This window comes from Ursus americanus, chromosome 26 (assembly GCF_024610735.1).
Source record: "Ursus americanus isolate L20-20 chromosome 26, mUrsAme1.1.p, whole genome shotgun sequence".
Classification (NCBI taxonomy): Eukaryota; Metazoa; Chordata; class Mammalia; order Carnivora; family Ursidae; genus Ursus; species Ursus americanus.
In genome coordinates, this window is record NC_142152.1 from 33,924,187 (window position 1) to 33,949,701 (window position 25,515).

Sequence of the window (25,515 nt, forward strand, 5' to 3'; positions counted from 1 at the left end):
GCTATAGAAAAAGATATATTTCCATATTTCTGTAGCACTCTTTACAGACCTCTATTAACAATTAACCATCTGTATTTAATTCTTTGTCGTTCTTGGAGGGTAATGTTCATCTCTCTCTCTTTCTCTCTCTCTTTAGGACTTAGCACAGAGTCTGGCATATAGTAGGTTACAATGTTTGTTGAAAGAATATTATGAGTTCCATTTTACTTTTATCTGTTGGCATTTACCTCGAACATTATCCAATAGTGTTCCTTCAGTAGTATAAATATTTAATCCATGTTGTAAAGTGATCCTTACTAACCATTCTTCTACAGCTGCAATATCTGAAAACAAAAGGCAAATAATCAGCCATTTTTTTTGTATGCTGAGTTGATGATATTTAAGGCTTTATAAACATGACCAACAACATTAATGTTCATTTCCCAATCATTTTGACTGCATTAATATATAAGGTTTCCCATGTTTTTCCTACAGACATTTTGATGGTAAAATAAGTAAAAGAATTATGAAGTGGTCTTACTACCACAGCATAAATCCAGATAATATTTAATTTAACTTAATTAATTTTTTTAAAGTAGACTCCACACCCAATGTGGGGCTTGAACTCATGACCCTGAGATCAAGACCTGAGCTGAGACCAAGAGTTGCACCCTTAACTGACTGAGCCACCCAGGTGCCCCTGGATAATATTTTAGATCATAATTTTTCTCCAAGAGCTGTTCTGGCTTAAAAAGCAAATGATGACACCTCATGTGTATACTACTATTTTAAAGTAGACCATGATTAATTAAAACATACAGTGTAACTTGTAAGGCAACACTAAAAAAAGTTAAAGGTATAATTAATAAGCCAATAGTGGAGATAAAATGGAATAAAACATAATATAAATGACAGAAAAAGAAAAGTAGAGATGGAACAAATAGAAAATAGCCTGATGACAGGTTTCAATGCAGCCAAATCAACAATTACATTAAATGTACATGGTCTAAAAATACCAATTAAAAGATAGATTCCAGAGTAGATGTAAAAATCAAGACTGAACTTTATATGCTATTTACAAGAAACCCACCTTAAATATTTATAAAGGCATTGGTGAGTTAAAAGTAAACGAATGGGTGCAGCCTGGGGAAGCCATGGGTGGTGAACTCAGCTTGGGAGCTCTTAGGACATGGGCCAAGGCTGAGGCTAAAATCAGGGCACACTCATGAAAAACATGCCTGACCCAAACGCCTTGGCTGCACAGGCATTCATGTATACCCAGGCATCTAGTTGGGTCTGTGCACCACTCTAGGGAGACTATGCCTCCTCCCAGTGGCTCTAAAGCAGCTGGTTCCTGAGTAGATCAAGTGATATTTGTGCTTCTTGCTGTCACTATTTTCCATCAAGCAATTGCTGGACTTTACGAAAGATAACGGTGTGAGAAAACATCATATAGGTTTCTATAAAGGAGCTTCCCGTGTGACTGGCTAACCCAAGAAGAGAAGTCAATCTTCTGATATATGACTTAATTGGCCTTCAGTGGGACGGCTTCAAAGATGGTATGTGCATTAACTATCTTTGACTTTTAAAATATGAAGAGCCCTGAGGATCCACAGGTCTTGAATAACTCTCTGTGAGTTCTGACTGAAGTCAGAAATGGTGTGGTTCCTATGATGGTATTTGGAGTGACTGAATACAAGGAAAAGCATGGATTCAAATCTTTATTAACAGTAACATCCAATTATTTTCTGGATTGGTTTTATATCTACTGCATCTCTTTCCACATGAGTATTAACCAGCACACACTTCTGTTTGGTGGTAATACTAATCTTGCTCATCCTAAACATAAAGAAATATTAATCCCACCTGCGATGTGGCTAATAGAATGAAGGATGTATATGAAGCAGCCAAAAATTGTGCAAAACAGGGCTAGCTGGTCATTGGAAGAGTTCAAAAGCTGGAAGTGGAAGAGTTCAACGGCAAAGCCCCAAACAAACCTCGTCAGGCAGTGGGTGTACCCTCACATGTGCTTCAGATGCCGTGCAAGAACTCAGTGAGAACAACAGAACTGCATGAAGAGTTCTAGGGAACAGGGATATCTGGCTGTTAAGACCCTAGGTACTTTGGATAAAGAAGACTTGCCCATTAGATCAGCAACCAAGGTGATGGTATCCCACTTGGAAAAATAGCACCATAGCTACTCCAGTGCTTGAATGTTTGTTTTGGCTTAGACCAGCCGGTTGCTTTCCATGGAGTCCCTACAGCCCCAGCTCCTCCATGAAACTAGTAACCTGAGTAATTTTTCACCAAATCTTGCTGCAGTGTGCTTGGTGCCTGACACAGAAGAGCACAGAGCCTCCCTACAGATCTTGTGACCTCATACTTCCCACCTCGTTGTTAGAGTTGAGTGTCCACAATCTTTACAGCATTTTGAACTTCTCCCACATTCCTGACACAGCAGATACCTCCCGTTGCTCTTTGTGACCCCTGGCCATGCTTGTCTCAAACCACCAGTAAGCGCCGGAGGCATCTGGAGGTTAAAGACATCAGCTGAGTCTGCCTTGGTAATTCGGTCCCAGGGTCCTTCCCCCTTCACAGGCATCCCTCCTCCACTCTTGGATTTAAATTTCTGACTCCCTCCATCTGATTGTATTCTCAGTGGGAGGCATCAGTACATTTGTGTCAGATCTTACTTACTGATGCCTCGGTTTTATTTCAAAATTCATTTGCATGCTTCCACTCTGTTGACTAATGTGCTCTAAAGGTTGTCTTGGGAAAACAAGCCAAGAGTGTGAAAAAAGATACGTAAGGCAAACACGAATTCACAGATAGCTGTAGGGGCTGTATCAATCTCCGACAAAGAAGATTTCAGATGGAGGGAGTATCAGGAATAAAGAGGGGCAACGCATCTGACAAAGGGATCGATTCACTAAAAAGGTGTGACACCTGTAAACGTGTACCTGCTTAACAAGGGGTTCAAAATACATGAATCAGAGGCCGATAAAACTGAAAAGAGAAATTTAAAAATCCACAACTGTAGTGGGATATTTGAACACTCCTGTCACAATTGACAAAAAGCACGAAGAATGAAGAAAAGCTGAACACTATCAGCCGACTGAGCTAACCAGCATTTACAGAGCGCTCCAGCTGAGAAGAGTGGAGTAAATACCTTCTTCAGGTGCTCACGGAAGATGCACCAAACAGCTCATAGGAAACACCTTAACAAATTATCGTATGAAATATGTTCTCAGAACACAGAATTAATCTAGAAAAAAAATCGATAACAAAGATATCTGGAAAATCCCCAAATATTTGGACATCTTACAACATACCTTTTTTTTTAATAATATATTTTTTATTATGTTAGTCACCATACAGTACATCCCTAGTTTTTGATGTAAAGTTCCATGATTCATTACTTGTGTATAACACCCAGTGCACCATGCAATGCTTACAACATACTTCTAAATAACCACAGGTCAAAGAGAAAGCGTGGTGAATTAGAATATATTTTGAACTGAAAGAAAATGAAAACACAACCAAATCAAAATTTAGGAGATGCAGATAAAGCAGTGCTAGAGAGAAATATATAGCAGGAAAATATTTATAGTGAATAAAAGAAATGAACCCCTTATCTGAAGCAAGATAAAGATAGTAACAGCCCTCTGCAGAGTCCAGTAGTAAATACTTTGGGCTTTATGGGCCGTATGGTCTCTGTCACGACACTTTAACTCTGCCATCATAGTGCAAAAGCAGCCACAGCAAACACGGAAATTAATGAACATGGATGTGTTCCAAACTTCGTTTACAAACACAGGCTGCCGGCCAAACGTGTAGTTTGCTGACCCCTAATCTAAAGGCTCCCAATTTAAGAAACTAGGAAAAAAGCAGTAAATTCAACCAAAAGTAAGTAGAATAATAAAAGTAAAGGTCAATGAAATAAAGGACAGGAAAACAATATTCACAATCAATGAAATCAAAAGATATTTCTTTGAAGGGGTCTATAAAACTAATGAACTTGTCAGACTACTCAAGAAGAAAAAAATGTACAAATAAGTCATTTTAGAGGTGAAATGGGGAACATCACTGCAGACTCCCTATTCTAAGGAAAATAAAAGAATATCACAAACAGCTCTTGTGTCATAAATTCAAGACTGTAGATGAAATGGAAAAGTTCCTTGAAAGACGCAAACTGCCAAAACACACTTAACAAAAAATAGAAAACCTGAGTATGCCCATATCTATTAAGGAAACGGAATTTGTGGTTAAAAGCTTTCTCACAAAGAAAACTCCAGGCCTAGATGTTTTCACTGGCCTGAAGAATCCCACCAAACATTCAATGAAAGGGTGATACTATAAAATCTTTTCCATAACATAGGACGGACTCTTCCTCATATTTATCTATTTATGTACTTGTCTATTTCTCATTTGAGAAATCTGCTATGTTCAGGGTTACTTAGTTCTAAAAGTCTGTGTACTTACTTTTCCTTCCCACCAGGTTTACCTGCAAGTCAGGATTTCAAAAAACCACAACAAACAAACGCATGCAGCTCTGTGGGGTGGGGGTGGGGGGGCGGCAGGTTCCAAGCAGTGGTCACCTGTATCTCATTTTGGCAATTACACGAGGACTCCGTTTCAAAGCAACTTCTGTGCAAAGTGCCGTATTTCCTAGAATGAGGCTCATTGTTTTTCAACCTTGAAATCACCCTCTTGAAAAGCAGACCCACAAACACCAGCTTTCAGAAGTCACAATACCATCATTCTAGCAATTATACAATTAATAGCTCCCAAAGTTACTTTTATTTAACAGAAGGCCTCAAGACAAGGCGAAATTTCTCATAGCATTCTCGTCTGCCCCTGCTGTTCTGCGTCTCTCTTCCATGGGAATGTTCACCCTCAAAGTCCTGGGGATGACCCCAGCTGCACCAAGCTGTCAAGCAGAGCCCATCTGGATGGTGGGGCGGGGAGATTTGGACACACGGCCCCTTGCTGGTCCCAGCAGTGCTGTCAGACCCAGCAACAAAGAGCTTGTTCATTATTCATAAACACTGTCCAGTAAAGAGCATGAATCAAAACTAAAAAGCCAACATTTCTGCCCAGATTCCTGGATGAAAATGATTTTTGAAAATCTGTATAATTTGGGGCACCTGGGTGGCAGAGTCGGTCGAGTGAGGGACTCTCGGTTTTGGCTCAGGTCCTGATCTCAGGGTCATGGGGTTGCCAGGGGATGGGCTCTGTTTTCAGTGCAGTCTGTTTGGGACTCTTTCTCCCTCTGCTCTTCCCCCCCCCCCCATGCTAGCGCACGCAGAGCTCACTCGCTCTCTCTCTCCCTCCCTCTAAAATAAATACGTAAAAATCTTTTTAAAAAATCTGTATAGTTTGAACCCAAAAGCTGGCTATTAAAAATAAACCAAGAAATATCCAGAAACAGGTTTCTAGCGAAAGCCTGACTTCCAATACAATATAAATGATTGAAACATGTTCTTTTATCTACGGGGAATGCAATGTTATCACAGCCCCTTATTTAAGCCTGCCTGAAACTCCTTAAGTAGACAGCATTTCAATTCAGAGACCAAAGTGAAAATACCTTTGAAAAGAAAAGCAGCGTGGCTGGGAAACCTTATGCATCTTGCCAAACATTCTCCGCCCTCTCCCTCCTGTGAGCTTCGGCATTCTGGGCAGATCAGTGGTTTCCCAGTCAAAAACATTCTTGAAGTCCTCAGGAATGGAGCGATGGAGACTTGGCATCTGGGCAGGTGCGTTCCTAGTTCCATACCTGGGGCTCAAGAACCAAACAACTTGATCCTTCAGGACATCACGAAGACGTTTCCCAGGGTGATGAAGATTCTAACACATCTGAGGCTCCATAAGAACTCCTGGACGTTATCACTTGTGCTGGGCTACCTCGACTCCTCCCCAAAGCCCTGCATGTCCTTTTTCAGCTTAAAGCTGAGCGCCCCCCTGGCATTCGGTAGCAGCAACTGAACAGCAGAGCAAATCATTTTACAACAATAGCATCACCAGATACCAAAAGGAGAGAAAGACCTTAGGAGAAAATAAAACTCCAGACTGACAGCCACAAGAACCTACTAGCCAAATGAGTGCAACCATATATAAAAAGGATAATACATCATAACCAAGATTGCAAGGCTAGCTCAAAATTCAAACATGAATTGATGAAATCCACCATATCAACAGACTGAAGAGAAAAATCCTTATTTTCTTAACAGATGCAGAAAGAGCATTTAACAAATTTCAGCACCAATTCATGATCAAAACTCAGCAAACTAGGAATAGAAGGGAACTTCCTTAACATGATAAAGGGCATCTACAAAATACCTACAGTAACATCATATGTAATGATGAAAGATTTGGAAGTAAGGCCAAGAAGTCCTCTTACCATTCCTATTCAACATGGTACTGAAGGTCCTACCACTACAAATAAGGCAAGAAAAAGAAATAAATGAATACATACTGGAAAGGAAGAAATGAAATTACCTCTATTTCTGGATGAATGATTTTTCTATGTAGAAAACCCAAAGAATATACAAAAAGCTACTAGAACCAATAAGTGAATTTAACAAGGTTGCAAGACACACAATCTACAAAAATCAATCATATTTCTACATACTAACAATGAACAGTTTGGAAATTCAAATATTAAAAATAACCACTTACAATACACCAAAAACATGAAATACTGAGGTATAAAATTTTTTTTTAATGTGTAAGATCTCTATGCTGAAAACCACAAAGCCCTGATGAAATAGTTCAAAGAAGATATAAACAAATAGAGAGGTACACAGTGTTCATGGATTGGAAGACTCAGTGGTAAGATGTCAATTCTCTCTAAACTATAGATTTAATGCAATCCAAATTAAAAAACCACAGGATTTTTTTATAGAACTAACAAGTTTATTCTAAAATTTATAGGGAAAGGCAAAAGAAGTATACTAACCAAAACAATTCTGAAAAATATCAAAGTTGAAGGATTAACATTACTTATTATAAGCTTATTATTTATAAAGCTGAAGTAATCAAGACAATGTGGTGTTGGTGAAAAGACAGAGAACACAGAAATAGTAATACAATGGAGACAAAATAGTTTTTACAACAATGGTGCTGGAATAATTGGGTATCTATATTCCCCCCAAATAAACCTCAGCCCATATAACAAATTAGCTCAAATTGAGTCATAGACCTAAATATAAAACCTGGGACCATAATCTTCTTAAAGTAAATATAGGAGAACATCTTTGTGAACTTGAGTCAGCTATGATGCCAAAAGTGTAATCCATAAAATAAAAAACTGATAAATTAGACTTGACCAAAATTAAAAACTCTGATATTCAAGAGATACTCTTTTTTTTTTTTTTTAAGATTTTATTTATTTATTCGACAGAGATAGAGACAGCCAGCGAGAGAGGGAACACAAGCAGGGGGAGTGGGAGAGGAAGAAGCAGGCTCATAGCGGAGGAGCCTGATGTGGGGCTCAATCCCATAACGCCAGGATCACGCCCTGAGCCGAAGGCACACGCTTAACCGCTGTGCCACCCGGGCGCCCCTCAAGAGATACTCTTAAGAGATGAAAAACACAAGCCACAGCCTAGGGAAAAAAAAAATATTTGTAGATCATGTATCTGATAAGGGACTTGTGTCCAAATATATAACAGGGGCGCCCGGGTGGCACAGCGGTTAAGCGTCTGCCTTCGGCTCAGGGCGTGATCCCGGCGTTCTGGGATCGAGCCCCACATCAGGCTCCTCCACTATGAGCCTGCTTCTTCCTCTCCCACTCCCCCTGCTTGTGTTCCCTCTCTCGCTGGCTGTCTCTATCTCTATCTCTGTCGAATAAATAAATAAAATCTTTAAAAATATATATATATATAACAAACTTGCAAGAGATTTGCATAGGTAATTCAAATGGCAAATAAGCACAAAAAATGTTTAATGTCATTAGTTACTAGGGAATTGCAAATTAAAATTATTAAATGCCATTATACACTTACTAGAATGGCTAAAATTACACACACACACACACACACACACACACTTATACATACTAACTGCTGGCATGGATTCAGATAACCTGTTGGTAAAAATGCAGAATGACACAGCTACTTTGGAAAATAGTTTGACAATTTCTTACACTTACCATATAACATAGCGATCCTATGTATTAGCCAAAGGCAACAAAAGTTTATGATCACAAGGGAACCTGTATGTTTGTAGCAGCTTTACTCAAAATAACTGAAAACTGGAAAAATCCAAATGCCCTTCAGTAAAATTAACACTGGTACACCCATACAAAGGAATACTATCCAGCAAGGAAATGGAAGAAATTACAACATAGATGAATCTCAGATGAATGATGCTAAGTGAAAGAAGCCAGATTCAAAAGGCTACATTTTCCATGATTCCATGTGTATGACTCTGGAAGAGGCAAAACAACAGGAACAGAAAACAGATCCGTGGTGGCAGGGGCTTGGGGAATGGGGAGAGGTCGACTATAGGTGGGGTAACGGTGTTGGGTGTTGGAGCAGTTCTGTATCTTGATTGTAGTGATTACACAACTGTACACATTTGTGCAAACTTACAGAACTAGATGCTTTTCAAAAAGGGTACAGTTTACGGAATGCAAATTTTACCTTATTTACAAATGAAAAAAAAGGACAAATTACGAAGCATTACTTTCAACCTTACATTGCTGTTCAAACTTCAAAGTGCCTTCAGCACCTTCTAGCTATCACTGCATCTCCTTAGGGCTCCATGGGTCTCAGTAAAATCATTTGAAAAGGGACATGGTAGAGGCACCCAGGTGGCGAAGCTGGTTAAGTGACTGACTTGATTTCAGCTCAGGTTATGATCTCAGGGTTGTGGGATTGAGCCCCGCATCGGGCTCTGAGCTCAACACAGAGTCTGCTTGGGACTCTCTCCCTCTCCCTCTGCCCCTCCCTGCCCTCTCTCAAATAAATAAATAAATCTTAAAAAAGAAAAAGAAAGAAAAGAAAATGGACATGATAATGGTACCTAGCACATAGTGAGGGACAGATGAGTTAGTATCGGTAAAGTATTTAGAGTAGTGATGAGCCTGCTAGTTCTTCTACTACTCTGATGGCCATTTTGCTGCCTTTGTGGTTGATGTGTCCTTGACTACCCCTCCCAGGATGTCATGCTTACATAATACTCCAATGCATAGCAGGGCAATAGATAAAATATGATTAAGGAAGGGAAAAAAGTGAACGAGCGAGTATGGTTTTCTTCCCCCGAATGTATTTTTCCCTGATTCTTAGCATATACTAATTAGGCCAGGCTCTCCTCATACATTATGAGCTCAAATATATTTCTTTTTACTCAGTCCAGGGAGTTGTATCAAGAGAGGCAGAGCTCATATGATGTCTTTCCATAAAATACTTAAGTTCTCAGATCACCTTTGTTCTTGTCTGGGTGACCCTAGAATCGCTGCATTTCTGAAATTAAAGTTTGTCAGTAGAAGGAGCAAAAATAACAAGTGATCTTCACTTTTTCAATTCTCAAACTAATGTCAATATTATGCCAAGGAGCTAGAAAAATCCATCCTAATACTGATGAGAGTTAAGTTAGATTAAAAAAAAAAAAAGAGTACAATTTTCAGGATGAATTCCTTGAAAAAAAAATCAGCAAGTTTCCAATAGATTAATTTGGAAAAAAATGAGACAAATACAGGATAAAAATGCTGATCTAATTCATATCAGATGTTACAGCACTGGGGCTTCTTCGCAGACTTTTGTCTTTGACACTTCCTTATGTGGAAACTTCTCTATCATTTCTTCCTTACTCTAACCAGCCCCCACATTTACTCTGAAGGACACACAATCCCATATGCCCTTTAATTACTCCCGTAACCGGAGGGGTTGGTCTGTAGGATTCCCATTGTCCTGGTCCCTCATCGCCATTTGATGATACACAAGTTGGTGCTAGATCAACAAGAGGCCAATTAAAGATACTCTCCTGGGAATTTGGAATTGGGTCGGCCCCCAGGAAATATATAATTTAAAATATTGACTAGCAGCGAGGCAGCTTTAGAAAGCTACTCTGCAGAGAGAGAGAAATAAATGTAGATTTACAGGAGACATAAAAATGAGAAATAGAGTGAAAGTTTGATGGTTGTCCATTTCTTAGTCCTAATTCCTTCCTATAACCTGGTTGCATTTTTATCTTTGGGCTCCGTGACAAAAACAAATTTCTTCTTTTTTCCTCAGTGAAGCCAAGTTGGTTTCTGCTTTTTGCACCTATCATATTAAAATAATATGACCTCCATCATTTTTGAACTATGAAAATGTATTTCATGCCTCAAGGTCTACTAGCTCAGTCCACTAGCTCAATACTTATAACTCCTGGAATTTTATTTTCCTCTTTTTTCCATCTGGGTATTTACGATAGCATATAAAACTATGCTACCACATAACACTTAATAGTAGGTTCCGTAGTGAATAATATGTTACATATTACAGACTATTTTAAGGTTCTATGGATATATGAATTTCTCCATACTACAATTTTTGAGTTCTTTCTAGAAAATGAGTTTACTTAAATAAAGAACAGTATAAATGTTATGTGTGTTAAATCAATCTATCTATAATAGAATTGCCAGATAAAATATAGGAACCCCAGTTAAATTTGAATTTTAGAAGAACTGTAATAGTTTTTAGTAAGTATGTCCCAAATACAACATGAAACATTTATATGGAATAGCAAATAATTTTTTAATATAAATGTTTTTTATTTGCTACATTTGGCAACCCAGACCCATGAGTAAAAGAATTAACTCAGATCATTCTTACCTGTATTTTTTGTAATGTTTTCTCTGGGAATATTGATCAACCAGTAAATTCGATCACTGAACTTGAATAAAGAAGACAACAGAATACAGTGTTTGGTAATGTCAATGGTAACACTTATTTTGTTATATCCCGCCCTATTTTAAGAAATGAAAATTAAATAAAAACATCTAATGCATATACCCTTTACCTAGCAATTTCACTGTTTGGAATTTATCTTACATTATACTCACACATGTGTGAAATAAAACATGCTCAAGAATATTTTTCATCATTGCTTGTAATAGAAGACTGGAAATAACTAAAATGTTAATTGATTATGTGGAATGCTATCAAGTGGCATACCATGCAACTGGCCTCAGGCAGCACAAAACTGAGGCATTACTGGCTTGATGTGTCAGAGAACAGAGCTTCGTGTGGACAGAGAATTGGGGAATTTAAGGAGAATATGCCACGGGCAAGGGAACTGCAAGAGTGGGGAGCTAAGAGTTCAATATAAATTTCCCCAAATCCTGGGGCAACGCAAATGCAGAGGAGACCAATGAAGGCCATGTTAAAAAAAAATCAACCATGGAAGCTTAAATAACTGAGCAGAGATAACAGCGGCTGAAACCATAGACAAGACAGTTTACAGTTGTGTCAAGGCAAGAAAGAGCCTTTCACACCACAACCAACAACTCCCCCCCCAGCAAATTCTCATAAGGACATAAGAGAATCCAGAGTTGCTACAGCTTATTATCTTAAATGTTGGGTTTCAACCAAAATGATAAGACATGAAAAGAAACAGAAACATGTAACTGATAAAAAAAAAAAAAAAAGTTAGATGATCAACTGACCCAGAGTGAGTCCAGAGAGCAGATGAAGACTTCAAAGCAGCTATTACAAATATGTATGTAGGCTTAAAGAAAATGTCCTAGTGAGAGAATGGATAGGGAATCCCAGCACATACATGAAAAATATAACAATAAAACCAGATGAAAATAATGAGGCAAAAAGTATAATAACTGAAATAAAATATTTACTGGATGAGCAGATTGGAGATGGTAGAAGAATTATGAATTTAGAGATACAGCAGTTGAAATTATCCTATCTGAAAAAGGGGGGAAATGAGTAAAGAAAAATGACCAGAGCCTTAGATATCTGCAGGACAATATTGTATATTCTAAAATGTGCATAATTAGAGTTCCAGTAACAAAAGAGATAGAGAAAGGAGCAGAGAAACAGTGGCTGAAGATTTTATAAATTTGGTAAACTTCTAATCCAAGAAGCCCAGAAAAACCCAATCAGGGTAAATACAAAGGGAAAATTTTAAAAGCATCCAGAGAAAAATGACACATTACATATAGAGGACAATAATACAATTATTAGTTGACTTCTCATTCAGAAACAATGGCGTCAGGTGACATACTCAAAACACACAATAACATATTCAAAATGTCGAAAGGAAATGGGTGTCAACCAAAAGTTCTGTATCTGACAAAACTATTATTCAAAAATCAAAGTGACCACTAAAAACCTATTAGAATTCATAAATGAGTTCTCAAGGTTGTACGATATAAGACGAATATATAAAAATTAATTGTATTTCTACACACTTGCAAAGAATAATCTGAAAATGAGATTAAGAAAGCAATTCCCTCTACAATAGAATAAAAAAGAGGAAAGTCTAGGTGGCTCAGTCAGTTAAGTGTCTGCCTTCATCTCAGGGCATAAACCCAGGGTCCTGGGATCGAGCTCACATCGGGCTACCTGCTCAGTGGGGAGCCTGCTTTTCCCTCTCCCTCTGCCTGCCACTCCCCCTGCTGGCACGCTCCCTCTCTCTCTCTCTCTGTTAAATAAATAAAATCTTAAAAAAAAAGAATCAAAAAGACTAAAATATTAGGAATAAAATTAACAAAAACAGTATAAAACTTATACTCTGAATTCTACAAAACATTGTCCAAAGAAACTGAAGAAAATCTAAATAAATAGAAAAACATCCTAGATTCATGGGTGGGGAGGTAATATTATTAAAATGGCAATACCACCCAGATTGATCTATAGATTCAACACAATCTCTATCAGAATTCCAGCAGGCTTCTTTGTAAATATTGACACGCTTATCCTAAAATTCATATGGAAGCTAGCGAATTCACATAGAGACTAGCAAAAACCACCTTGAAAAGGAATAACAAAGTTGGAGGACTCATGCCTCCTATTTCAAAACTAACTATAAAATAGCATGGTACTGGCGTAAGGACGGACGTATAGATCAGTGCAACAGAACTGAGAATCCAGAAATAAACCCTCACCTTCACAGTCAATTGATTCTTCAACAAAGTGCCAAAACAATTCAGTGGAGAAAAAAATAATAGTATTTTCAACAAATGGTGTTTAAACAGATGGACATCCACATACAAAAGTATGAACGTGGACCCCAACCTCACACCACACACAAAAATGAATCCAAATTAGATCAAAGACCTAAATGTAGAAGGTAAAACTATGAACCTCTTCGGAGAAAAAAAGAAGGGTAAATCTCTGTGACCTTGGATTAGGCAATGGTTTCCAACATGACACCAAAGAACAAGGTCAACAACAACAAAATGGATAATTAGGCTTCATCAAAATAACTTTGATGCATCAAAGGAGACTACCTAAAAAGTAAAAATACTACCCAGAAAATGGGAGAAAATATTTGCCAGTCACGTGTCTGATAGGGGCCTTGTATTGAGAATACAGACAAGAATAAAAAGACAACCCAGTTAAGAACCCCCAACATAGATTATGTTCAAATGGACAATAAACATATGAAAAGATGCTGAACAGCATTAATCATCAGGGAAATGCAAATCAAAACCAAACGAGATAGCGCTTCGCATCCACTGAGATGGCTGTATCAACAAAGACCAACAGTAAAAAGTGTGGGTGAGGATGTGGAGAAATTTGAACCCTAATGCACTGTTGGTGGGAAGTAAAAGAGTGTAACCATTCTGGCAAACGGTCTGGCAGTTACCAGACTGTTACCCTAGGACCTAGCAATTCCATTTCCCAGGTAGACATCCAACAGAAATTTAAAAAAAACGTATTTCCACACAAAGATTTGTACACAGGTGTTCATAGCAGCATGATTCATTGCAGCCCCAAAAGTGGAAACAACCTAAATGTCCAGCAACTGATGAATGGATAAACAAAACATGGTATTGATACGCTGGAATATGATTTGACAATTAAAAAAAAAAAGAAGTCCTGACACATGCCACCATGTGGAAAAACATGGAGAGGTTATGCTAACTGAAGGGAAGCCGGTCACAAAGAGTTACTATGTTGGAGGATTTCATTGATCTGAGACGTTCAGAATAAGCAAATCCATAGAGCCAGATGTAGTTTAGTGGTTGTCTACACCTGGAGAGCAGAGGGTGGATGGGGGAGTGACTGTTAACGGGGATGCGCTGTCTTTTCACAGTCATGAAAATGCTCTAAAATTAGATATGAAATTGGCGTACTCTGTGAATATGCTAAACACCATTTAATTGTGCATTTTAAATAGGTGAACTGTATGGTATGCAAATTATATCTTAATAAAGATATACTTCTTTTTTTGTTACCTCAAAATATGAGGGCAAAATAAAGACATTTTTGAGGGGATAAAACTCCCAGAGAATTCATTGCCCACAGACTTGCTCTATAAGAAATGATAAAAATTCTTTGGGCTGAAGAAATAGAACATCAGATAGCAACTCCTATCTCCGGAAAAGAATGAAGAGTGATGGAAATCACAAATATGTACGTAAAGAGTAAACAGCCATACGAATTTTTTCTTTAATTTCTTAAAAACTAGAGCTTGCTTTAACAGCACGTACACTAATTTCTTAAAAACTATTTAAAGCAAAAAGTATAACATTGTATTGTTAGACTTAAAACATATATAGATTGATATTATGGACTAGCTATTTTAAAAAAACACATCCTATAAGACAGAGTATGCTTCTAATTAATAATATTAAAGAATAAAATAAAATATTATTACCAAAGTTAAATTAAAGTGGAAGATGCCAGTATATGTACTATTTATAATTCCCAAGCTCGGAGCAAGTCCTCCTGATGTGAACACACCTAGAAATTCCTTCGAAGAAAGCTCACTTTCAGATTGGAAAAAACACTCGATTTTCTTTAGGAAAGAGGGGAGGACAAAAAAAAAGTAATTTAGACAATTTGATGGAGAGAAGCATATTTTACAATAATTTAAAAGTGAGGGGAAATCTATGAAAAGTAGATGCTATCTTCAGTAATGCTTGTCTCTAGGGGGAAAAAATCTCCTTTGAAAAAGTAGACTTCTAGAACTCAGTCATCTGTTCTGCTAGATATGTCATAATAGGTTTCAATTCATCGATATAATAATCTTTGCTGTCGAAAAATGGACATAAAGTTATTACATTTAATAAACATAGAATCCAAGCCATCTGCCATCACGTGTAGAAATCCCTGTTTTATTAAAATCATTATTTTGTGTTTAAATTTTAAAAGGAGCAAATGTATAAGGCAAAACTCATCTTAGTGCATTTTATTGGCTGTTTCCCAGTTTTGAGAGGGTACATGAGAATGTAGCAATTACAGATGGTGGGTTTTCCTGAAAACCAACGCAAGATGGATACTACCAGCTTCATCTCATTTGGTTCTCCTAGTTAAGACCACTTTGGGCAAGTTGCCCAAGTTTCAGTTTCCCTATCTATAAAACAGGGAAACTGATTGATTTCAAAAACATTGTCCAAGCTCTTACCACGAATTGGGCAGTGTTATGGGGGCTGGGGAAGCAGAACTGTATAAAACAGACAAAAATCCCTGTTCTCAAGGAACTTACATTCTAACGGAGATTGGAGGGAAAGTAAACTCAAACCTTTTCCCCCTGTCTTTTCACTGATTTACAATGTTTTGCCCTTTGTGAAGCTGGCATAGAAGCCCCAAATTCTAATTCTCAGCCTTTTGAGTTACTCATCGCTGAGTTTCCCTGTGGCTATATGCACTGCATGTGTAAATCAAGTCTGATTTTTTTTCTCCTGTTAATCTGTCTTTTGTCCATTTATTTTACAGGCCCCAGGTACGAATGGAAGAGGGTAGGCTCAGTCCTCCTCCACGAATCTTAAGTACTTATCTTACAGAACATTAAATGTCATCATGAACATAAAACACTTTGAAAATGCCTGACACACATAAACATTTTATAAATGTTAGGCATTATTTCTCCTAATATCACTTCTAGAACTACTATATCACAACTATCCAAAATGTAGGTTATAATTAATTCTCTTTTAAAGAGGATAAAACTAGGGATGAGAAGGGTTAGGTAACCTGCCCCAGGGCACACAGACCATGCATGTCTGTGCATAGCTCCAGGATTTGACCCCAGCTCAGAAGGTCTCTCTTCCTCTCTTTCTCCATAATATGTAATCACAAGGAGGAAAGGCATTTTTGACTCAAAGGCATGCACTTCACAACAGTTGTGAATAAAAAAGTAAATATATGTTTGGCATATCAAGAAGGAATTAGGAACTAAGTCAAGAAGACTTTGGGGGAAAATGTATTTGTCCTTGTTTTTATTATATTTATCGGAGATTTTCAAACAATCTGTACATTTTTTTCTTAACTTACTCTTTTGTTAGCATGTTAGATGGCTATCTTAATAGTACATTATTTTTTAAAATTTAAAATGGTGTGTGTGTGTGTGTGTGTGTGTGTGTGTGTGTGTGAGTTTGAATGCCTTTATATGAACTGAAGAAATCAAATTATTCCTTACCCCAAATGACAACTGCAATGTGGTACTTGTTATAAAAGGGAAAGAGTCTTTCCCTGGATCATGTGAAGTAAATTTCTCTAACAGGCTACATCTGTCAAACTTCAAAAGGACAAATCAGATCCATAAAAAATAAAGACCATTATAACAGACCTTTTAAAAAGGGAAGGGGGATGTATCTTAAGAAAAAAAAAAAAAAAAAAAAAGGCAAAACCACCCAGGCTGTTCAATGGCTAAATGCAATCACTATTTCACCTGACCCAAGTGGAATGGAATAGAAAAGATTATTATTTACATAGGATTTTACCTCCCCAAGTCTGAACATAGTAGAAAGTATTTGAAAAGAATACAGGGCTACCGGTTTTCCACGTGGAGTTAAAAAGACTGTGAGGGATTGTTGCATACTTTTACGGGACCTTACCAAGTCATCTGAGGAAAGATATAACTTGATTATTTTATTCTTTTGGGGGAAGCCTTGGCTATCACAAGCAAAGTGTTTCTCCATATCACCTAAATAATACAAAAAATACATGTATTTTAGGTCACTGATAGAAGAATTTCCATTAAAAGAATCATATTTTTTAAACTGACAAAATAATTTTAAAAGAGTAAGAATCATAATTGTATATTTTAAATTCAGAAGTGGCCAAAAACAAGTTCTTGACTCATTTTTTAAATTTTTTAAAATTTTCAATAAATTTCATTATCCAGATGCAAAGACAATAAGAACCTTTTTTTTTTTTTAACTTTACATGGTTCTAAAAGATATATATAAAAACATTCCAATCAAGAAAAATAGAATACCCATTTTCCTCAAGTGCACACAGAAGAATCCCCTGGCTAAATCACAGAAAAAGAAACACAACAAATATAAAATTTAAGAAGACGGAAATCATACCAAGTGTATTTTCCAACCACAATGGTACAAAACTAAAGATCGACAATAAAACAATGCTGGAAAATCTGCAATGTAAATATTAAATAGTTCTTGACTCTTAAAAGTCCTTGGTGAGCACAGAAAAGAGGCAAGAGTTGGAGACTGAAGAGACAATTTGTATTTTAATAGAGAGCTATTGACAGGAAACAGATTCCTCTCCCAAAAGTAGGGAGAGGGGGGTGGGAGGAAGATTCCTTCTCTTTATCTTGAGCTGAAGGGAATCTCCTGTAGACCACAGAGTCGGACCATAGGTTTTTACCCATTCTGTCAATCTCCATCCCAATGAATTTAGGCAAAAGCCCAAATTCCAGCCTGGCATTCAAGTAATTCTATGACATGAACCAGTTTCCTATCTTTCCAAAATATTTTACTTCTTCTATCCCTTCACTCTGGCCAAACTGAAGTATTTCCTGCTCCCCTCACATTATATGATTACCTACCTCCGTGACTTTACCATCACTTACCCTGATGTTGTCTTTGCAAAATCCTCTCCCCCATGCATGCACTGACACAGATACTCCTTTTGGGGACATAGATTGATTGCCCTCTTTTGTACAAAGCTTTCCCTGACCAACCCCCTCAGCTGGAAGTAAATGCTCCCTTCTCTGAAATCTCATAAACTGGCCTATGACTCTCCAATCTTAGATTACACCCATGTGTGTGTTATACATTCTCCAGCAGAACCTGGGAGCCGGTACTGGGTTATCCCAGAACTCAAGCATTTCTGCAACACACCTGTGAATAGAAGACAGCCTGAATCCCTCTCTCCATTAGTCAGTTAACAATTTTTTTTTATTAAGCATCTACTATGTTCTAGCAGAGCCAGTCCAAAATGCTAGAGAATCTAGGCAATCTGCACAAGTGGAGGGGAATTGTCTTGTTTATTCCTTTTACAAAGAATTTCCACCATTAAAGTCCTACTGGGTAATTTAATCTATGTCTTACTTTCAGAAAATTATCTTCAGCCTCAATCTGTTAGCCTTATAATTCAGTTTACAGTTCATACCACATGTAACCATGTAGGAAAAAGCAAAAAAAGCTATTTAAATAATTAAATAAAGTTTTTCAAATACAAAATGCTCTTTAAACTTTAAATATTCTATGACTTATAAGTGATGAAACTCTGTAACAAAGGTGTCTGTGTACACAACTTAATAACAATAGATTCACAGTGATATTATTAGAAACCTCTGGACAAAAGCACAATAAATAATACCTGGGAAAAATTGGAAGACAAAGTAAAGAAGTACCAAAAAAAAGTATTTTAATTGTTAGCAAGGAAGGGAATAAAGGAGAACTCCTGCCAGAAAATAGAGAGTAAGAGAGTCTGAAACTTACCTTTATTATATATTACTCCTGATGAAAAATCAAATAGGTTCCAAAGTAAAATTATAATATATAAAAGTAGCAATTCCATCTATTGAAAGAAATAAGAATTATTTCTGTTCAGTCACTCTGAACATACTTTTAGTTCCTTTTTCTATAAATAACTCTACAGTAAAGAAATCATCTATTCCTTTAAGTTAAAATTATTTCCCTTTTTGTGACAATGTAACAGTTGACCAAGTTCTATGTTTACTTCCTAGCTGGTATTAAAGATATTTATAAATATCATTATTGCAAACTAAAGGGCTGTGGCCCTGGTTTTTCTTTAATGTAGACAACTGTTGGGAGGTGTGGTCAATTCTATAGCTGTGTGAAACAGAGCCTGACTCGAAAAAGACTCTTGAGCATGGTAGAGCTGTACCTTGATCTGATATTTGGACTGCATTCATTTTGAGAGAGAGAATCCACATGGGTCCTGAGCAACCCTGCATGTTCTTTGTGTGCCAAGCATGCAAAGCTCTGGACACATTTTTACCCATGCCTTTTCTCAGAGTTGTGTTTGTGGGAAGAAACCTTGAGGGATGATGGGGCACCTGGGTGGCTCAGTCACTTAAGTATCTGACTTTGGCTTAGGTCGTGATCTTGGAGTTCTGGGGTCAAGCCCCATGTCCGGCTGTCTGCTTAGCAGGGAGAGTCTGCTTCTCCCTCCTCCTCTGTCCCTCCCACTTTTTGTACTCTCTCTCTCAAATAAATAAATAAAATCTTAAAAAAAAAAAAAAAGAAAGAAAGCTTGAGGGATGAGGTAACATCCCCCTTGGACAAAAGCAGGCTTCTTTCCATGCTAAATCTCCTATAATGCACCCCACTATGTGTGTAAACAAGCCTCTTTGACAGGCTGAAATGCATCCCCCTAAAAACTCATCTGTTGAAGTCCTAACCCCCAGTACTCAGAATGTGGTCATATTTGGAGATAGGGTCTTTACAAAAGTGATTAAGTTAGAATGAAATCATTAGGGTGAGCCCTGATCCAATGTGACTGGTGTCCTTATAAGAAAAGGAAATTTGGGCACAGACATGTGCAAAGGGGAGACAATGTGAAGACACAGGGAGAAGACGACAAAGGAGAGAGGCCTGGAATGGATCCTTCCTTCTTGGCCCTCAGAAGAAACCAACCCTGCTAGCACCTTGAACTCAGACCTTAAATGTCCAGGAGTGTGAATCCATAAACTTCTGTTTAAGCCACCCAGCCTGCGGTATTTTGTTATTGTATCCCTAGTAAGCTAATGCAGCTTCTGTGATGGCTATCTGCTCCGTGGCACCTGGCTGGGGGGTGCATGGGGAAGTGGAGTGAGCAGAATGCTGACACTCTGGCTACTGCTTTTGCTGTGAGTGATTAAGTCCTTTGTCTCTGACCTAGGAGTCTTACATCTCTTGCCAGCATCCACGAAACAGTAACAGACAGACTTGCCAGATGTAGGTAAAGCATAATCCAGATCCTGGGTGGTTCCTGACAACTGCTGCGTAAATTACATGTAACTGATGTTTTTCCTCCCTCAAAATTGGTTTGCTGGATTCAATACATTTAACCAACAATATAAAGTTCAAACATTCATTGGATTTTTAAATTGGTCATCTTTATCACATGGTCAAGGAAGAATTGTGGTATCTTTTTTTTTTTTTTAAGTGCTCTATTTTGGTCATCTGAGAAAATAGTTTGTTTTCACATGGTAAGATAACAAAAGTACAGCAAAACTGTACAAGCGTGGTGCTATGCTCAATTATGTTTTTGGTGCAAGAACGAATTTCACATTAAATGGAGAAGTCATCACAGTCAAACTTTGAAAATAGTGGCTTTTGCCAGGAAAATCTTGTATTATTTCGCTAAACATTCACATTAAATGACGTCACACCATTATAAGAACCCAACAGTTTTTCTCCTCCCTAAAAAACAGATTGAAATGTATTGTGCTCCAGGGCTCCAGGAGGAATGATGTATTATTACATTATCCTCAGAGCTGTTTCAATTCATTTCTCTTGAATAAATATGAAAAGATCTCTAATTTCATTTGAGTGGATTTGGTTGTATCTATCTTTGACCAAAGAACTAAAAACCTACTTTAAAAGGCTTTTAAGTGCTTCCATTAAGGCAGGAAACCTGAGAGAGCATAACTGAAAGGAGAGACAGCTAAGGAAGACCTTTGGGCTCTCTGTGGCTCTGCTCGTAGTTACACATTATCTTGTTCTAGCAAGTCAGCCCATATTCATTTTTTTAAATTTAGACATGGAAATTACTTTAGTAGTTAATATGTGAGACCTGAAGTTCCATGTCTAAAGTCGATTACTAGGAACCCAAGATCATGGGTTAGAGAGTCAGGCTTAGAACTAAGATCTCCTAATTCAAAAGATTTAGTCAGCTTACAAGGATGCCACAAAATGAAAATGTAAAAACACAAAGCGATGAAGGACATGATCAGATTTGACCTCTCACCAAAACTGCTAAATGTGTCCGCCGTAATTCCCTTCCATACATTCATTAGTCTCCTTTTCCCCTTCTTCAGTATTACGAGTTTGCTCCATTTCATACTACCTTCTTTCAACAACCAACCATCTCCTGGTTAGAGAAGAAGCACTGACTTTGGCATAGGATTGGCTCTTCCCATTGGGATGTTTGATCTTTGGAAAGTTACTTAACTTCTTCATTCGGTAAAATAGAGATAACAGCTACTTCAAGGCATTGTTGTGAGAACTGAATGAGTAATACACTTTAAAGGTTTAACAGCTGCTTTACATAGACTAAGCAACTGATAAATACTAGCTCTAAATCCATGTCCTGACTGCTGAAGCAACTTCTTTATCCTCATGCCACTCCTTACTCTGTTAGCAGTGCAATTACCTCTAGTTACCAATCCCATTTAATTATTATGAATTTTATATAATGGCCAGATTTAAGTCACATATCCGGGTATTTCTATTCTCTAGCATCAAAAAAAGAAAAAATATTGAGAATTGCCCCAAAGAAGGAACCTACCTTTTCCACCATCTGATTCATCTTTACTCACTCTGTGATAGAATAGTGATCACATTATCCGTATGTAATAAAGTAGGGCCCTTATTTTAATATTTCTTACCGAGACTGCCTCCTAATAGAATGACGGACTAGTTGCACTTTTCTTTTTTGTGTTTTCCCAAGCTTTCTTCCATCCAGGCTGAGAAAGAAGACCCAGGTCTGAGTTTTCAGTTTACTGGTTTAGCAGTCCACTAACTCCGGTAACAGCCAATCAGCTGCTACCAAGTACAGAAGAGGGCTTAGAAAATCTAAAGGGCAGGCAGTTGGAATTTCCAATTAACTGCCTCCTTCAGAATACCAAAGGTCATTTTTTTAAAAAATCCAAGAGGTGGAGTTTCTCCAAACCATCATCTTTAATACATCCACCAGGAAGGCTCAGAAACCTACATATGCCTGAGGAAAAACATAAATGCTAAAAAGAAATGCCAACTACACACAATGGGGTTTAAGAGAAGAAAATCTGTCGAAGAGAGCTTCATAACCATGTCTTCAAGGAAGATTGGGCCTTTAAAAAAATAGAGAAGACCTTGTTGACAGGGTGAACAGGGTAAGTAAACAAAGCACAAGGATGAGAATGAGCCGTGGATGCATGGGAAGCAGCAAGACCAAGTGATATGCCGATCTGTTCTCCAGATTCATCGTTCTGTGAACGTCCTTTGTCTGGTTGATTTTATCTACTTAGGCTGCCTTTGGCTATTGAGCCCAGACTGAACCTGTCTGTCTTACTAAGCACCTGACAAGCCATGAATGGTCACGGAGGTTGGAAATTTAACAATGATGATAAAACCTGTCTTACACTCATGCTCTCCTGCAGACATCCTTTCACATGGCCACGTAGAACCTGCTAGTATGTGGGTTTCATCTTTTTGTGGGAGAGCCTGTATAAGAAACACTTTTCGTGGGGCACCTGGGTGGCTCAGTCGGTTGAGTGTCCGACTCTTTGTTCTGGCTCAGGTCATGATCTTGGGTTCCTGGGGTTGAGACCCACTCTGGGCTCTGTGCTCAGCACAGAGTCTGCTTGAGATTCTCTCTCTCTCCCTCTGCCTCCCCCCCCCCCCCCGCCCCAGCTCTCTAATAAGTGAATAAATCTTTAAGGAAAAAAAAAAAAGAAACACTTTTCTCTTACCTTTTCCGGTGACATTGACCTAAAGAAGAAAGTTATTCCTCCATCTGAAATAATGTGCTTTACTCAACAAAATGTTTCTTCTGTAAGAGAAACTCCGTAATCAGAAACCTGGGCTCCTTTTTGTTGCTGGTTTCTGATTACAGAGGGTGATGAAGTTTTCATATGGAAGTGAGCTGTACTTTTAAGTCTCTGTAACAACACTGTGGTAAGCTGCTTCCCCACACTGCATCAAAATAGCAATGTCTGAGCACTGTTGCAGGTACACACGAATGGCCCTCAAGAAAATTATGAAGCAGGTGACTTTGCCTTCTTTTCCCCCAGCAACACCTCTGTTTCCCTTTCCCATTTGTCCCCATGTGATTCTTCCTCCCCCATGAGTAATGCTTTCCTTCCCTAGAAGATAAGGATCTGCTTCAGTCAGACTTACTGATGAATTAACTTTGATGCAGATGGGTACCAAGAGAACTCCCATGGCATATTATTTACCTGTAACAGTGCAATGAGAGATGTTCTTCCCCCAAAACACAAGTCAGGCACTGGATATCTGGTTAGGAGGTTTGGGAACCATGGAAGGGGCTAATTGGAAGGATGACTTTGACTTTTTTTTTCCTTCATAATTTTTTTCTGACCATAGAAGTACTCATTATGCAAAACTGGAAAAATACAAACAGGTATAGGGAAATTAATGACCTATAAACCAACAGTCAGACAGAATCAGTGTTAACATTTTGACATATTTAGTCTGTTCCCTACACATTTATATATTTCATGTAGGATCCTTCTGTATATAGCTTTTCAGTCATTATTCTGACCATTTTCTCATGTAATTCAAGTGTTCTCTCAGAAGTTTTCACAATTACGTATCTAAAATAACTACACACAATTCATTTAAACATAAGACACTCAGTTGTTTTCCTTTTATGAATAAGGTGGTAATAAACGGTCTTAAACAAAAATCTGTCCCTACATTTAAAATGTTTTCTTAGGATATGAATATACGGAAAACTCCTGGTACAGGTTGGCAAGTGGCTTTCCCGAAAATGCAGCACTGAGAATGAGATAATAATCTGATAGGCAAAAAAGTACCTCATTGCTGCAAGATGGTGATGTTTTATCATTTATCCTTCATTTATTTGCTGGAATACTTCTATAAAGATGAATTTTCCTTCAACCACCATCTGGTTACTCAGAGGTACCACTCCTAAGTAAAGGCAAAGTAAATGCCTCATTCTTTCACTTGTCAGTTTGAGAATAATGACTTAATTCTCTGGCACCCTCACAGAAGCAATCAATAAGGTTTGTTTTTTAGTACCAATATGAACTCATAGCTTTGATTTAAATATTTGAGGGTTTCTTACAACTGAATTTCCCCATATATTCTCCCCCAAAATCACATAAATAAGGAGAATTAATAAAACAACCCTAGAGTAACTAGGAAATAGAGATTACTAACAATTTCAATTTGCATATAAGTAGGAAAAGCAACATCTAAAACCAACATCTAAAGAACCAGGGCACCTGGGCGGCTCAGTCAGTTAAGCATCAAACTCTCTCAGCTCAGGTTATGAGATGGAGCCCTGCTTCAGGCTCTGCACTCAGCACAGAGTCTGCTTGAGATTCTCTCTCTCCCCCTCTACCCCTTCCCCTGCTTGCACACACACACTCTCTCTAAAATAAATAAATCAATCTCTAAAACCAGAAGAACCAACTCCAGAGTCCACACCAATAAAGGTCAGGTAGATACTCTCTGGAAAAGAACAGAGAACAGCAGGAGTTTGCACAGTTAGAATACAAATAATGTCTCTAAAAGAGTCCTCCCTAAAAGAGGGGGAATTCGAAGAACAGGTTTGAGAACTGGCAGGTTAGAGCAATGGCTTGGAAGTCTTCATGCAGGGTTAGGAGAGATGCATTGTGAAGAAGAGGTTAGATGCCGTGGATCTAATCTAATTAAAGGTCTTACAGAAATAAAAGAGAACCACAAAATTAGAATACACACTGCCCCTATCCCCAGAAGTTTCCATCGACTTCAAAACAACTTCACTAAAAGAACAGAAGAGGATGCTTTTGAATTACAAAACCTAGCTAGACACTCAACTCACGCCCCTTACTTGAGGCTTGTCCAGATAAAATATGATGTTTGAAAATGAACACAAAGTGGCAGGCAACATCATACCAAGCTGTTAGAAGACAGGACATGAGAATTCAAACGTTTCAACAGATGAAAATATTCTCCCTGCCAAAAGCAACAAACAAACAAAAAGTACAAAGGAGAGAAAACCGTAACAGAACGCTCTAACCTGAATTAAAATGTTAAAAGAAGAATTTGCCCATTAAAACAAAAATCACCTTGAATAATAAGCTTGAAATAAGCCAGAACAGAAACAGAGAAAAACACAGGATGGTGTGAAATGAGAGTTGACCAAACTCAGGAAACGGAAGAAAAAGACAAAATAATCTCAGAAATAAAGATAAACTTCAAGCTGTCCAAGAGAA

The 25,515-nt window shown here is 37.9% G+C and overlaps 1 protein-coding gene and 1 pseudogene across 2 annotated transcripts in view; one reads left to right on the forward strand and one right to left on the reverse strand.

Moving 5' to 3' along the window:
• CATSPERB (catsper channel auxiliary subunit beta) overlaps positions 1-22,936 on the reverse strand; it is a 114,389-nt gene extending 91,453 nt beyond the window's left edge. For both annotated transcript variants that reach the window (XM_045807604.2, XM_087856189.1), the window contains exons 1-6: positions 21,958-22,936; positions 18,842-18,920; positions 16,988-17,076; positions 14,806-14,946; positions 10,800-10,860; positions 228-323 (exon numbers count right to left, since the gene is read on the reverse strand). In XM_045807604.2, the coding sequence (XP_045663560.2) occupies positions 228-323; positions 10,800-10,860; positions 14,806-14,946; positions 16,988-17,076; positions 18,842-18,920 (466 nt within the window). In that variant the 5' untranslated portion in view covers positions 21,958-22,936. The remainder of the gene's footprint in view (positions 1-227; positions 324-10,799; positions 10,861-14,805; positions 14,947-16,987; positions 17,077-18,841; positions 18,921-21,957) is intronic.
• On the forward strand, positions 1,112-2,168 carry LOC123799058 (pyruvate dehydrogenase (acetyl-transferring) kinase isozyme 3, mitochondrial pseudogene; annotated as a pseudogene).
• Positions 22,937-25,515: the final 2,579 nt, after the last annotated feature.